This window comes from Camelina sativa, chromosome 5 (assembly GCF_030686135.1).
Source record: "Camelina sativa cultivar CO46 ecotype springtype chromosome 5, ASM3068613v1".
NCBI lineage: Eukaryota > Viridiplantae > Streptophyta > Magnoliopsida > Brassicales > Brassicaceae > Camelina > Camelina sativa.
Genome location: NC_141884.1, coordinates 15,131,331 through 15,145,753, shown reverse-complemented (window position 1 = coordinate 15,145,753; position 14,423 = coordinate 15,131,331). Strand labels below are relative to the sequence as shown.

Genomic DNA, 14,423 nt, shown 5'->3' with positions numbered 1-14,423 from the left:
TGCATTTCATCTTTACAGTCAGATGCTAGTTTTTTTTAAAGTTCATGAAAGCATCTATATAATTTAGGATCACTTTCCTGATATGATATGCGTTTCTTCTCTTTCTTTTATATGTTGCAGGATATGGGTGATTCTTTCCCTATAGATATAAAGCTTCCTGAACTTTGTTTCAACATAGGAGAGGAACCAAGATCAGATGTGAAGATAAACCAGTTTCCAAACTACGATGCTGTCATACAAGTAAAAAGCATCCTCTCAGTTGCGGAGTATGTGAGGATCAAGAATTCGTTCCTGGGACCAATTTTGAAGGTTATCAACAGAGGACTGATGATGTCTGGGAAGATGGTGCACTGTTTTCTGAGCAGAAGTTTAAAGATATCAAAGGAAAATGAACTATGGATGCATTTTGGAGGACAACCAATGAGATTCTCAATAAGAGAATTCCATATGGTCACTGGATTGAAATGCACTGAATGGGGAGCTAATGAAGATCAACGGCACAATCGTTATGATTGGGCTAACACTGAAGATGCTCACACATATGAAGATGTTTTGGATATTCTACAAGGAACTGATCCAGAGGCAGCAGATGAAAGATACTCTCTTGCGATGCTGATCCTTATCGAATGCATCTTCTTTCAGAAGTACAGAGGTAACAAGCTTCCTGCAAAAAACCTTAAGAGAGCTCAGCATTTGGATGTCTTGGCTAATTATCCGTGGGGGAAAGATGCTTATAATCTTCTGATTAAGTCAGTAAAGAAGAATGTCCCATCAAATCTGATGAAGCAAAAATATGACTTACATGGATATCCGTTGGCACTGCACTTGTGGATTCTAGAGTCTGTTCCTATGTTAAAGAAATCTTTCAGCACATTGAGTGTAATTGAGTGACCATCAGCATATCTCTGTGAAAAATACACACGTACAGTTAATCCATCGATTGCTCAAGTGGAGAACATTGAAGCATCAAACCATGTAAGTTATTCTCTTTAATTTAGGACTAAATCGTTTTAAAATATAATCACGATCGTAAGAAGAACTAATATCATTTTCAAATATTGATTGTGTGCAGCTCAAGGTTATTCACATATTACCATCGATACCCGATGATACAGAAGATACAGTCTTCTTGGAAGACACTCCTGATCAAGATTTGAGTATGTTAATAGATGTACTGAACAAGGGATACAAATTGACACTTGAAGACTGGAGAAAAAGAGCATTGGATGTTGGTGCAGTGATGGAAGATATTGCTAGGAATTCTTACCAGTTACGTAACAAGGAGACACTAAAGCCATCCTCTTCTGGAGAGTCACTAATGGAGAAGCTAGATAAACTTTACAACATGGTTACGGATGGGTTCAGAGATATCAATTGCCGGTTATCAAAAATAGAGGAGAGTCTGGGAAAATATAAACCTACCAATACAGACGATCAGGTAAAACATCTTTTTTTTAATCAATTTCCAGCTTCCTCTTTATCAACTGCTAACCATTTTCGTTTTGTGTTGTAGGAGCAACACCAAGATAGTGGAATGTCTCCATTTGCCAGTTCTCCAACTACAAACCCTACATTCCCCAGTTCTCCAAGCGCTGAACAAAGTACAGATAATGTGACTTAAGTTTCTGACACTGAGATTCCTACGGAGGTAAGAATTTGTTTCTTACTTGTATATTAGTAGTCTTAATTATGTACTAATGCTTCAGAAAAACGATTTGTATTTGCAGAGTGGTGATGGGATCCATACGACTAACAATCCTACCACTGAACAATATACATGTGACTCTCAGATTCCTACGGAGGTAAGAATTTGTTTCTTACTTGTAAATTAAAATTTAGGGAAAGTAGTCTTAATTATGTACTAATGCTTCCTAAAAACGATTTGTATTTGCAGAGTGGTGATGGGATCCGTCCGACTAACAATTCTCCCACTGAACAATATACATCTGAGACTCAGATTCCTAAGGAGGTATGAATCTGTTTCTTATTTGTAGTTTGAATATTAGGGAAAGTATTCTTAATTATGCACTAAAGCTTCCTAAAAACATTTATATTTGCAGTGTGGTGATTGGATCCGACCATCTAACAGGTCTACCACTGAACAAAAAACAGTGCATGTGGCTCTGACTTCTGAGACTCAGATTACTAAGGAGGTAAGAATTGGTTTGGTACTTGTATTTTGAATGATAGGGGAAGTATTCTTAATCAATGTATTAAAAGCTTCTAATGTTTTTTTTCAGATACAATTGCTGCAAGAAGTTGAAGTTAGGTATGAGAACAAAAGGAGCAAAGGAAAAGTGAAGGCAATCCTTGAAAACGGAATCAGTGTTTTGATGGATAAATCAAAGAAAGAAGAATTTTTTGGAAAAGACCAAATTCGGTTCTTCGATAGAGAGAATGAAAGTGAACCAAATCCAGAAGTTTTAACTACTGAGGTAAATGAAATGATTCTTAAAAGTTTTTAAAAGTATTCTAACACATTATATTGACAAATGAAATAATTCATATCCAGTTCTTTACTCCAAGGGAAAACCAAACGGAGGAGTTAACCCAAACGGAGGAGTTAACCGAAAAGATCAATACCATCATTGAGGAGATAAACCAAACTGAGGAGATGACCCAGAAGCTCGATTCAGCTGTTGATGTAAGATTTATTATAAAACTTTTTCCTGTTATTTAATTTTGTAGGAAAGTCTTCTTAAGCTAAAAAGGTTTTAAAACGTGTTTTGCTTGTAGGGTGATGAGGAGAACCTTCCTCAGGAAGGTGATGATGAAGAGAACCTTCCTCAGGAAGGTGATGATGAAGTAAACCTTCCTCAAGAAGGTGATGATGAAGTGAACCTTCCTCAGGAAGGTGATGATGAAGTGAACCTTCCTCAGGAAGGTGAGAATCTAAATGATGGTCTTGATAAAGAAGAAGATCATGTACCAGAAGGAGTGAGCCCAAATGATGGTGATGATGAAAAAGAAGACAAACAGAATCCACAAGACGAAGGACCATCATTTGATCTTAAATGTTTTAGTTCACCTGAGGTATGTCAATTTAATTCAGTTCTTGTTTGTTTTGTATGTATCATTGCTGATTTTTGTAAAAAGTACAAAGAGGACATTCATAAACACGTTTCTTTGTTACATCTTGATTTCAGGAAAAAAAGAGAAAGCTGGATAAGAAAGATAAAATTGTTATTCCAAGAAAGAAGCAAAGAGTTGATGGTGGAGGTGAGAAGCATGTTCCAAGGCGAAGCAATCGGCTGACAACTCCATCATTTTCAACCATTACTCCATATAAAGCACCAAGAAACCCTGCCACATATGCTATTCTTCCAATGTTCAACCCTTTCCTGTCTCCATCTTTCAATGATATTGAAAAATTGAATTCTTGGAAGAGCTCAAATATCAGAACAGGGTTAGTGTGACGTTTTAACAATTCTTGTCAACTTTAAAAATTAAGTTTTTATCCAAGTATAAGAGAATGTTTTTTGATAATTCCAGGGTAATAACGGATACAGAACCATTAACCACACATTGGATACATTTGCTAGGAAGACCAGAGAAGAAATTGCAAGAAACGGTACTGCTCACAAATTTTGTTTCAGTTTCTTTTGTGTTGGGTGGATTCATGAATCCTATCCTGAATGTCAGATTATCAAATATTATCGTGTCTATATCTCCTAATACACTAAAAGTCTTTTTTTTTTTTTTTAATGTAGCATATTGATGCAGCTTTGGGATTACTTTGGTTGAGAAGAAACAAGGATCCCATTTATTTTCACAACAACAGACTTCCGAAATCAACCTTTGTGAGGCCAGACTTCTTTTCAAATTTGAAAGCTGGATACTTCAGTTTCAAGGAGGATAACTTTAAATTACAACATGTGTTTCCAAAAGAAGTCACTGATATTGTGAGTGGGAAGTTGCCTTCGGTCTGTCATCCTACTGAGAAGTGGCAGGATCTCGAGGGAGTTTATGGTATTGCCTATAACTCTAAATACAAACAGTTCATTGGTATGGAAATAAGCTTCAAGTCCAGGAAGATTACTGTTTTTGATTGTCGAACTCATGAGAGTAAAGGTGACTTGGTGGAAACTCATGTTAAGCCAATTGCAGGTAAGAACTTATTTGATTATGATAATTTGATTATGATGTGAATCTTATGCTTATGATATATTACCGATAACTATTTGTGTGTATTGCAGAGATGATATCTTATCTCTTAGGCACTGAAAGAAACAGAGGAACAGTTGATCTGTCTCCATTTAAAGTCTTATGCCCTAAGAAGTACTTTCGTCGCATTAAGAGTGAAGCAAACTGTGGATTATTCATCCTCAAAATGGTGGAATGCCACTCAATGGGCGTAGAAGAGATGATGAGTAAGCTTCATGAAGAGGTTTCAGAAGATATTAGAGCCAAGTTATGTTTTGATATCTATCATGATATCATTCTTAAGAAGATTGAGATGTTTAGAGGTTGATTTTTTGTTTTCAGATGGTAGACTTTTTATTGGATTTATAAGTTTACAATGGATTTATTGGAATCATATGTTGTGTGTTTTGGGATTATGATTTAAATGTTAAAGATACTTAGTAAATGGTGTGTTTTGTGAAACTTTTCTTATTTTGGATGGTATTTGTACTGATTAGGGAAAGAATGAAAGTTATTTAGGAAGGGTTTATAGTAAATAAGGATGGCTTTCCTCAAAAAATATAAAACAAGAATGGCATTCCTCAAATGCACATCCGGAGGATCGAACACGAGACATGGTGAAATTGCAAGTGGGAGAGTAACCAGTAGGCCAAAGCCTGTTATTCGGGAAATAGATATAACCTTTAGTATATAACATGAAACATGAAATATTTAGGAATGGATTAGGTAAAGACTGAATGGTATTTAGGAAGGGTTGAGGTAAAAAAACACATACACTCCACAAAGAAACACTCACCACCACCACACACACAATAGAGATTAAGAAACACATTTGTTTAAAAATTATAATATTCAGGAAGGACTCCTTGAATCTCAGGATATCCTTCATGAAACTGTCTTATGAATATCAGTACGCTATGAAGTATACATCTGTAGAGTGTTCCTGGATAAATCTAGTAACAATTGTAAAAAATCAAATGCATAAAAATCATCATATTGGGAATCTGCAAGTACTTTTATTATGTCCTTCATTACCACATCTGCTGCACTTATGATTTTGAGATTTAGAACCTGGTACACTAAACTCTCCAACTGATCTCTTTCTCTTCTTTGGCGGTCTCCCACTCTTTATCCTAGTTTGTGGTGGAGCACAGAAGTATTCAGCTACTGCATCTGGAAATACCCATTTCTTCACATCTCCACTTGGATGAATGCTCTCAGCATATGCTTTAGCCCAAATATCTGTCAAATAGAAATGATCAACCAGTTTGTATTCATCCATGTTTGTACGCTTTGCAGCAACAATGGCGTGAATGCAAGGAATCCTTTCAATGTCAAAGAAACGGCAGGTACAAGTCTTGTTCTTTAGGTGAACAACAAACTTATTCCTATCATCTTTGACCTCAATGTCATGTTGATCCACTTGAAAAACATCTAGTTTCATTGCCTTACTGAAGCTTAATATTATCTTATCTGTAACATTTGGTGTAGCACGCTTGTTGTGTTTGGCAGCTTTTTCCCGTCGCTCATGAAACCATGTTGTAAGGGTTATCCTGATTGTCTCAAGAAGTGAAATCACTGGCAGCTCCCGAGGATCCTTTAACATAGAATTCAATGACTCAGCAATGTTGGTTGTCATAATATTGTAGCGGTTAGATGGTGCATAACAACGAGCCCACTTCCTGAAATCAGCTTCTTCTAAATACTTGGCCAGTTTTGGATTAGAATTCTGTATATCCCTAAAAGCACCTTCAAACTCATGAAACGTAAAAGCATTAGCTGCTGATTCGACAAGAGGCAAGAAGCTTTTACTCTTGAACTTTACTTTGATGTTGTTTTTGAGATGAAAATTGCAAATGCCTTGATGGGATGTTGGATACAATTCTGAGATTGCTTTTTCAATGGATGAAGCACGGTCAGAAACAAATACCAAATCTGGTGCATCAGGGATGATAGTGAGAAAACACCTGAAGAACCAATTCCATGCAATATCATTTTCTGAATCAACAATGGCAAATGCTATCGGGTATAAGTGATAATCTCCATCTTGTGCAGTAGCTGCTAGCAAAGTTCCCTTATATTTTCCTTTTAGGAATGTACCATCAACAACAATCACTCTTCTCATTAAAGAAAAACCTCTAATCGACTGGCCAAATGAGATGAATACGTATTTGAAATTCTTCATAGGATCCAACTCAAGATAAGCAACTGTTCCTGGATTTTTTTCCCTTGCCATGTACAACCATTTCGCTAGATGTAAATAACTGTCCTCAGCAGTGCCTCTAACCAAATTCTGACCTTCCTCTTTTGCTCTCCAGGCTTTTTTGTATGGTATGTATACTCCATGATCTTTTCTGGCCAATTCCATAATCTGTTTTGGTTTGAGACCAATTTTCTTTTCTCCATAGTTGTTGCAGTAAAAACTCCCAAGCAACTTTGCAGTTGCTTGTCTATGGTTGGCATTCCTGTGGGTTGTGTCACAATTGTGTTCATGACAATACTTCTTCACCACAAAGAATTCAGTTTAGCCTAGTCGCACGCAATTGCCAACTGCATTTATCATCAACACATCCCAAAATAACTCTCGTTTTGTTTGACCATCGAACTCTGAACTCAAACCTCCATTCAAGTGCCCAGTTTCTCATCTTGAACATCAACTCTTCCTTGTTCTTGAAATATCTGTCCACATATATATCATCAGCCCCTCGAGTTGAATGTGAACCTACCATAGATATAGGAGAGAGATCTGGAGCAGGAACCAAATTCTCTAAAAAAGATCCTATTCCTTTTTCAGCTGTTGAGATTTCTATATCATTATGTGTCGTAGAAACATCACTTCCAATAGACCGATTAAGTTCCTAGAAAAATAAAAAGATTAGTAAATGAAAAGTAACATTTGCAAGTAACTATAGCTTTATACTTGAACCGTTCCTAAGTAGTTCATCCTTAAAATTCTTGATATTCATCATGTTCTGTGATTTAGGAAGGGGTTCCTAAACATATATGAATCTTGTCTAAAAACTTATATTAAGGAATCTAACCTTGTGTGTTTCATGTGCAGTCGTATGTGAACTTCCTGCAGAGATCAGAATAGGATCTCGATCAGCAGGCAAGGCACATGAATTATTGTTCTTTGCTTTTTCAGCGGTTGAACATGTATCACCAAGTGGCTTAGAAACTGAGATATCACTACCAAATGATTGATCAAATTCCTACAAGAAGAATTAAGTTAAAAAAATATGAAGAATTAAGTATAAGAAAGTTACAGTGAAAACAAAAGTAAAAGTCATGTACTTACCGATACACACAAACGTCCTATCTCAGGATTTTCTTGTATCTTCCTGATAAAAGTGCAGACTTGGCGTTCATTGCGAATGAAGATAGGAGGAGAATCTTCTACAATTAATTTCATCTTTGGAAGTTCATAGCTGAGTGAAATCTCTTTAACTAGACCATCAAGTCCGAAATCTTCAAAAAAAATCTTCATTAAATCCTTGTAAGTGATATTCTCAAAAACTTCACAAAGACATCCACCTTTGTTTGTGTCAACGAAGAATCTCCAATGAAGCTTGTCATTAATTTTCCACTCACCAAAGACAGAGTATATCTCCAACATTCTACAATCAAGCCAACACAACCAAAATCACAGAACAAAAAAACTACCGAATCTGCTAATTCATCTATATAGAGCCATAAATCGCAATTTCTTCCTTAATTCAAAGAACTCAACAATTTCAAACTCTGAAATTAATGATTGAAGATATCGATTGAAGAAGAAGAAAGATAACCCAACAATTTCAAACTCTGAAATCAATGATTGAAGCTATCGATCGAAGAAGAAGAAAGATAACCCAACAATTTCAAACTCTAAAAACGAAGAAGAAGAAAGAGAAATTGAAAGATAAGGCAACGGATTTAGTACCTGATTGAAGCTTCACGGGAAAATCTGAGATCAGAAATGAAGATCTCTGATCGGAAAATTCATGAAGCTTCGCCGGAGAGAAATGTAAGAAATCGGGTTTTGATTTTTTTGAATTTTTTAAAATAAGAATATATCTCTCTATTAATTACTCATTATGCTAGTTTTGGAACATTCCAGCATGTGTGCTAGTTTTGGAACAAAAACCCAAATGTGTGTCATTCTAGGGTATTTCTCTATATATAATCAATACAATGAAAGTACAATGTGTTGCTCTCCTTTTCTGACACATCAGCTTTTGTATTGAAGCAGAGATTGACACATCAATTAAAATGGTTAACCTATCAAATTATAACAATTAATACATCTCAGTTTTTTTCTTCCTACATGGACAAAGCAAATCAAAAACGATTTTGATTAAACGCAGTGATTTATGTTCTTCGTCGCCGAGTACGGCTTGTTCAAACCAACTTTGTTTGCTTCTTCTGTCCAATATCCGGCCAAAGCTCTGATTTTGCGACCGCTAAAACCTTCGAAACTCCCTTTATTTCGTCGGACGATCATCACCTTCCAGAAATTTTCAACCGGAAACGTTCGTCCACCATCAGCTTCATCTCCGTCAAGTTCTGAAGACTTTCAACCAATCGAAGAGCTTCCTCCGAAGCTACAGATAGTGAAGCTTGATTCAAGACGAGGGAGAATAAAGTCCAAGGTTGCGTTTCTCATGTTTGGGTTAGGGCTTTTTTCGATGACCAACGCAACGTTGTCTATGAAGCTCATTCTGATTCGTCTATTACTAAAGGCTTAGCTGCTCTTTTAGTTCAAGGTTTATCTGGTAGACCTGTCCCTGAGATTTTGAGGGTTACTCCTGATTTTGCTCTAATTCTCGGTTTGCAGCAGAGTCTCTCTCCTTCTAGAAACAATGGATTCCTTAATATGCTTAAGTTGATGCAGAAAAAGGCTCTTCATTTGGATGTCAAAGGTGAGGAAGATTCAAGTTCTGGAGAGAGTTTAGAATCCAGCTTCGTACCTACTCCTGAAACAAACGGTGGAGCAAGTGTTGTGGTTTACAAGGAATTCTCTGCCTTCGTCACAATACGACATCGTCGAGGTTCGCATCAGCTCTATTTTATGCATCACTGGTTTAGATTTTAATTCAATTTGTGCTCCATTCTTTTTTTCCTTGTTCATTAAATTCATGTTTTGTTTGTTGGGGATGTTTGGATACAAAAGCATTTGAAGTTTATGTAGAAGATAAGGTCTCAGGAAAAAGGCCTCAAGCCCAAGCCCAACATCAAAGTTTGATTTCCCAATATCAAACTTTGATTCGTGACACACCTCAACGGTCAAAACAGAGTGCAGCGACATTACGGAGAATTGCAGCGACAATAACGGAGAAGTGCAGCAGCGACAATACAGAGCATTGCAGAGACAGTACGAAGTTGGTGACTAACCCCAATACAGCTGTCCTCCAAAATCAAACTTTGATGTTGGGCTTGGGCTTGAGGTCTGTTTCCTGAGGCCTTATCTTCTACAGTTTATGCATAGTAACACTTTCCAGAGAATACATCTATATTATTATTTTCACAGCAACTCTAGCAAATAAGGTTTGAAGTTGACAACTATTTACAATCCTATGCCATTGATATTTATTATTTTCATATATTTATAAATAAAAAATCCAGTCAATCATCCCAAAATCATCCCAAGAATCTCTACCATATCTATGCAATAATCGATTTCAAGATATAAAGTTATGGAAAGCCTATAAATCAGCTATATTCGATTTTGTATGTCCTTAATTACTCACCACATTTAATTTTAAAATATAAACAAATTCAAATACAGAAACAAATTAATGGCTAGGAAAAATATCAAATCACATAAACTTGGCATATTCCCTAAAAATATATATTATGCAATATTTAATTCCTAATTACGTGGTAACCAATTAAATATGTTGTGTGTTAAGAGGTGAAAAAATAAACCTAATTAATTGCCAATAAATAATTGGTCCTTAATCCCAAGTTAGCACCACCAACAACAACAATCATCAGTCTCTTCCTTCCAATACCAACGTGAGTACGAAACAAATTTGGTGATCCTCAGTCTGTTTCATTGTTTTCCGATAAGAGTTTTTTTTTTCTTTTTTTTTTTGTGAAAAAGAGATCTCAGAGAAGTGTCGTAGAGAACCTCTGAATCTGAACAGATTCAAACCGTTTTATATGATAAGATTGATTGTCAATTTGTGATGATGAAAAAGTATACATACTGCTAAATATTTCACTCTTTTTTTCTTTGTAAGTATATTTTTTTGTTAGAGCAATATATATGTTTCGCTTCCAAATGTCATTATCCTTTTTTTTTCCAGTAAATCTCATATTTCAACATGGATTAAATCTTCAGATTACTATTTTTTTAACAACACCAATATAGGGCATGCATAATTAAACTGATTTAATAAGAATTGGTATTATGCAATCTTAATAATTATTAATAAACTCCAACAAAATCTGTAAATTCCAAAAAAATGTGAATTCCAAAAAAGAAATGTTTACACCGCGGGTTAAAATATAATAATAATGTTTACGGATTATAAATATTTAAACTTTATAAGATTTATAAATAATTAAATTTTATATGAATTATAAATATATCATATAACTTAAAAATCATGCGGTGAACCTAAAAAAAATAGATGTGTCATTTATAGAGTTAATCTCAGAATTATAAATGTTTTTGACTTAAAAAAAAATGTTTTTTTTTTGACTAAAAAGAGATATCAAATACAAATATATCATGTTACACAATATAAATATTGAGTAAATCAAATTTAGTCCTATATGAGTAATATCAACAAATATGGTACTAACTTTGTGATAATAAAATTAAATTTGTGTAAATACAGATTTTAGCAATTTAACATATGCACAATACTAAAAAATGCAACAAAATTTTATTGAAATTTTTATGTATCCACGGGTCCAAACCTTGACTAAAAATAATCATAAGTATGTGATGGGAATTAGCGTTAATATTAGTACACTTATATATTTTTGCGGGTTTGCTAAAAAATACAAGCAAAATACACTTATATATTTTTTTATTTTTACAACAACTAATTTCGATTGATTAAATTCCAAAATAAAAGAATTGAAATTAATTAAATTCCAAACGAAAATAATATTTGTAGATAGATAAAGCAAATAAATTACAAACATCAACTTTTAAAAATATATATTTGATCCAACATAATATTTTGGTGTAAGTTATATTTAATATTTTTAAAAAATAATATAATCCCGCGGTGTATCGCGAGTTAAAATCTAGTTGAATTGATATGTCCTAAAGTTGTTCCAGTTTACATCATCATGATATGGTTGAGATGAATTTTTTGTTTTGTGTGTTGAGAGTAATCAAAGTTTCTCATTTTTTTTTCGCTATCCTAATAGTTGAAAATTTGATTATTGAGTAGCATTGTGATAAATCAGATTTAAGTAATAGATCTCAGTTTTGGGGAATGTGCTGTATAATAGTTGAAAGGATTGACTCAATTTGGGGATTTTTTTAATTCGCAAGTGTGAGATTCTGCTTGTTGACGCAATCAAAGTGTGTAAATTTTCAGAGAGGGGAAAGAAGGTGAATATATTGTGTTTTGGTTTTATTCTTGTGGAAATGGATGATGTTGCTGGTTTACAAGAGGCAGCTGGAGCCAGATTTAGCCAGTTTAAGTTAATCGGCAGAGGATCCTTTGGTGATGTCTACAAAGCGTAAGTATCATCTATCTGATTGGGCTCTCTGCAGGTGTGGTCCTTGCAAAGTGGTTGCTCCCAAATACAAAGAGCTATCTGAAAAGTACCAGGATATGGTGTTTCTTAAGCTTGACTGCAACCAAGACAACAAAGATTGTTCTTCCTTGTGTCTTTCTTCTGATGAAACAATACATGAGTCAACGTATGCATCATTTTACTTTGGATATTTATGTCATTAGTTATGTGAGTATCAACGTATATGTATATACCAAATGATATATATAATTTATATATCTAAAATAATTAAATTGTCTTACGCGAAAACAATTATGTTTAGTTATCCTTGCCTAACCAAAGACTTAACAACTTCTCGTATTTAGTTTGATTGAATAGCTTGATGAACCAACCGGTGACTCTGGTTATGAACTTTATGTTCCTTGTTTTGGAAATGAAAGGCTTAGAGCTCCTCAAGTGAGGTTGTGGCTACAAGTTCTTATAACCAGATTCTGATTGTTGATGCAATCAAAGTGTGTTAATTTGGAGAGAGGGGAAGAAGGTGAATATATTTTGTGTTTTGGTTTTATTCTTGTGGACATACATCAATAAAAAAAAAAGAAACAACTACAGCAAATCAAAACCACACAATGAATCATCCTAAAAACAATTCACAAATAAGATGCTAAAGATATAACGAATCTCTTCTCCAATACAAACATACAAAAAAACAAAAAAAAAAACCCTCCCCGCGGCGTAGCGCGGGTACTATCCTAGTTACATTAAATGCATTGTATAAGTCTAACCTCTCCTGTTCTCTTGAGTGATTGACGATGTAGCGATTAAGATTTCAGTCTACATAAGACGACACCAGCGACTGGAACGGATGCTGTCACCACAGAGATCTCAATCTCCCTAAAACGTTTTTGAAGATTCTCTCAGATTTCCCAAAATTATACTTATAGATCTTTGTATTTGTGCTTAATTAGGTAGCTTTCGTTATAGGAGATTTTGATGTTGCAGTTTTGGGTTGGGTGAATCAAAAATTGATGATTCCAGAGTTTCAAAAACGGATTGTGGCTACCTTAAAGACTGCTTTGGGACTGAGCATTGTTATTGCTTGCATGCTAAATGCTGGTCTAGCAAACGTAAAGTATTATCTCACGTGTAGTAGCACTATATATATTTATGTATTTACTTATTATGTTATTTTTCAAATCTAAGCATTTTTTTTTGAATAAAATTTAAAATTTATTCGAAACAATACGTTGTACAGCATGAGTGCAATTTTGCTTAGACTATAACATCTTACAATTCCAAGTAAAAAAGTATAGAAAACTTCCTTAACTCTCAGTTACTTGCGAGCCAAGACAGAAGACAGCTATCAAACTTACCATCTCTTTGAAGCTGAGTCGAATATACCCTACTGCAATTGTATAATAACTAACTATCAAGATGCGAAGAATAATGATCACGCACGTGGAGAAGCAGTGCTTTACAGAAGACGTTGGTGATGTAATTGGTTCTTCTAACAAACTGTCTATGTTCTTTAACAATCACTTTATGAAGTTCAGAGCCGGTCCTAAGATTGCGTAGGCCTAGACATCGAACCCGCGACCTTGGGTATGTTTTTGTACAACAGAACCAACTTAGCTAGGAACTTGTTTCGTTACTTAACCCAAATTATTTTGTATATATTATATGGCCTAAAGCAGATGCTTTGGCTGATTTAGGGGTGGGCCGGGCCTGATGAAATTATAAAGTTTTGTATAGTTACTTATAAGTTATAACTATATAAAACCATATAAAACTTTTAGAAGATTTTATAACTCTAAACCATTTTAAAAAGCTTGAAGATCTGGATTCTTCAACATGCTGATCACGCCGTTTATTCAATCCCCTTCCAAAAGGCAATAAAGATGATCAGTCTGAGCCACTAACTAGGTGATCCTCATCCACAACAACCATATCTCCTAATCAACAGAAGTTACATAACATACCACTATAGATCTGACCAACACTAACCATTAGGCCTGGACAAAATAACCGAACCCAAGGAACTGATTCGAAAAACTCGACTTGAAACCGAATTCAATTTTAAAAATATCTGAATGGGTCCTAAACTTCAAGATCCGAAAATCCGAAGCTGAACACAGACAAGTACCCTAACATATTAGAAAAATAAGTATATATTTGTAATATTAACATATATAGTAAGTACTAGGCCTGCGAATTCAGGTCGGGTCGGATACTTCGGGTCGGGTAATTCGGATAGTCGGATAGTTCGGAATCTGAGAAGTGTTACCGAAAATAACCAATTTAAATAACGGGTCGGGTCGGTTCGAGTATCAGGTTTTTCGGTTATTATTTTTGGTTACTGAAACTAACCGAAATTTTTAGTTTTTTTGGTTAGTTTGGTTATTTAAGTTAAATCGGGTCAAAATTTTTGGTTATTTTTGGGTAAATTCGGGTAATTTCGGTTATTTACGGGTAGTTTGGGAAATTTGGGTAATTCGGGTTGGTTAATTTAGGGTAATTTTGAGTAATACGGGTAATTCGGTTAAATTCGAGTAACCGATCGGTTAGGGTGAACCGAACCGACCGAACCGATAACC

At 34.8% G+C, this 14,423-nt stretch overlaps 1 protein-coding gene and 2 pseudogenes across 2 annotated transcripts; 2 read left to right on the top strand and 1 right to left on the bottom strand.

Annotated features, from left to right (window-relative positions):
- Window positions 1-120: 120 nt before the first annotated feature.
- On the top strand, window positions 121-4,588 carry LOC104789265 (uncharacterized). The gene is made up of 13 exons (XM_087450254.1): window positions 121-975; window positions 1,073-1,438; window positions 1,514-1,648; window positions 1,728-1,802; window positions 1,895-1,969; window positions 2,061-2,153; window positions 2,241-2,435; window positions 2,513-2,644; window positions 2,737-3,033; window positions 3,147-3,406; window positions 3,493-3,571; window positions 3,711-4,107; window positions 4,197-4,588. The coding sequence occupies exons 7-13, from the start codon at window positions 2,334-2,336 to the stop codon at window positions 4,469-4,471; spliced, it is 1,542 nt and encodes a 513-aa protein (XP_087306380.1). The 5' UTR covers window positions 121-975; window positions 1,073-1,438; window positions 1,514-1,648; window positions 1,728-1,802; window positions 1,895-1,969; window positions 2,061-2,153; window positions 2,241-2,333; the 3' UTR covers window positions 4,472-4,588.
- A 372-nt stretch (window positions 4,589-4,960) lies between these two features.
- LOC147943778 (uncharacterized) lies at window positions 4,961-7,882 on the bottom strand (annotated as a pseudogene). The gene is made up of 3 exons (XR_015557393.1): window positions 7,442-7,882; window positions 7,185-7,355; window positions 4,961-7,001 (listed from the first exon to the last, which is right to left on the bottom strand). The product of XR_015557393.1 is annotated as an uncharacterized LOC147943778 (transcript).
- Window positions 7,883-8,495: 613 nt separating this feature from the next.
- On the top strand, window positions 8,496-12,324 carry LOC147943777 (sufE-like protein 1, chloroplastic/mitochondrial; annotated as a pseudogene).
- The last annotated feature ends 2,099 nt before the right edge of the window (window positions 12,325-14,423 follow it).

Coding starts and splice junctions, on each gene's coding strand:
- LOC104789265 (XM_087450254.1), top strand. CDS start 2,334: ATGGATAAATCAAAGAAAGAAGAATTTTTTGGAAAAGACCAAATTCGG. Junction 2,645..2,736: donor AGCTCGATTCAGCTGTTGAT/GTAAGATTTATT, acceptor TTTTGCTTGTAG/GGTGATGAGGAGAACCTTCC. Junction 3,572..3,710: donor AGAAGAAATTGCAAGAAACG/GTACTGCTCACA, acceptor TTTTTAATGTAG/CATATTGATGCAGCTTTGGG.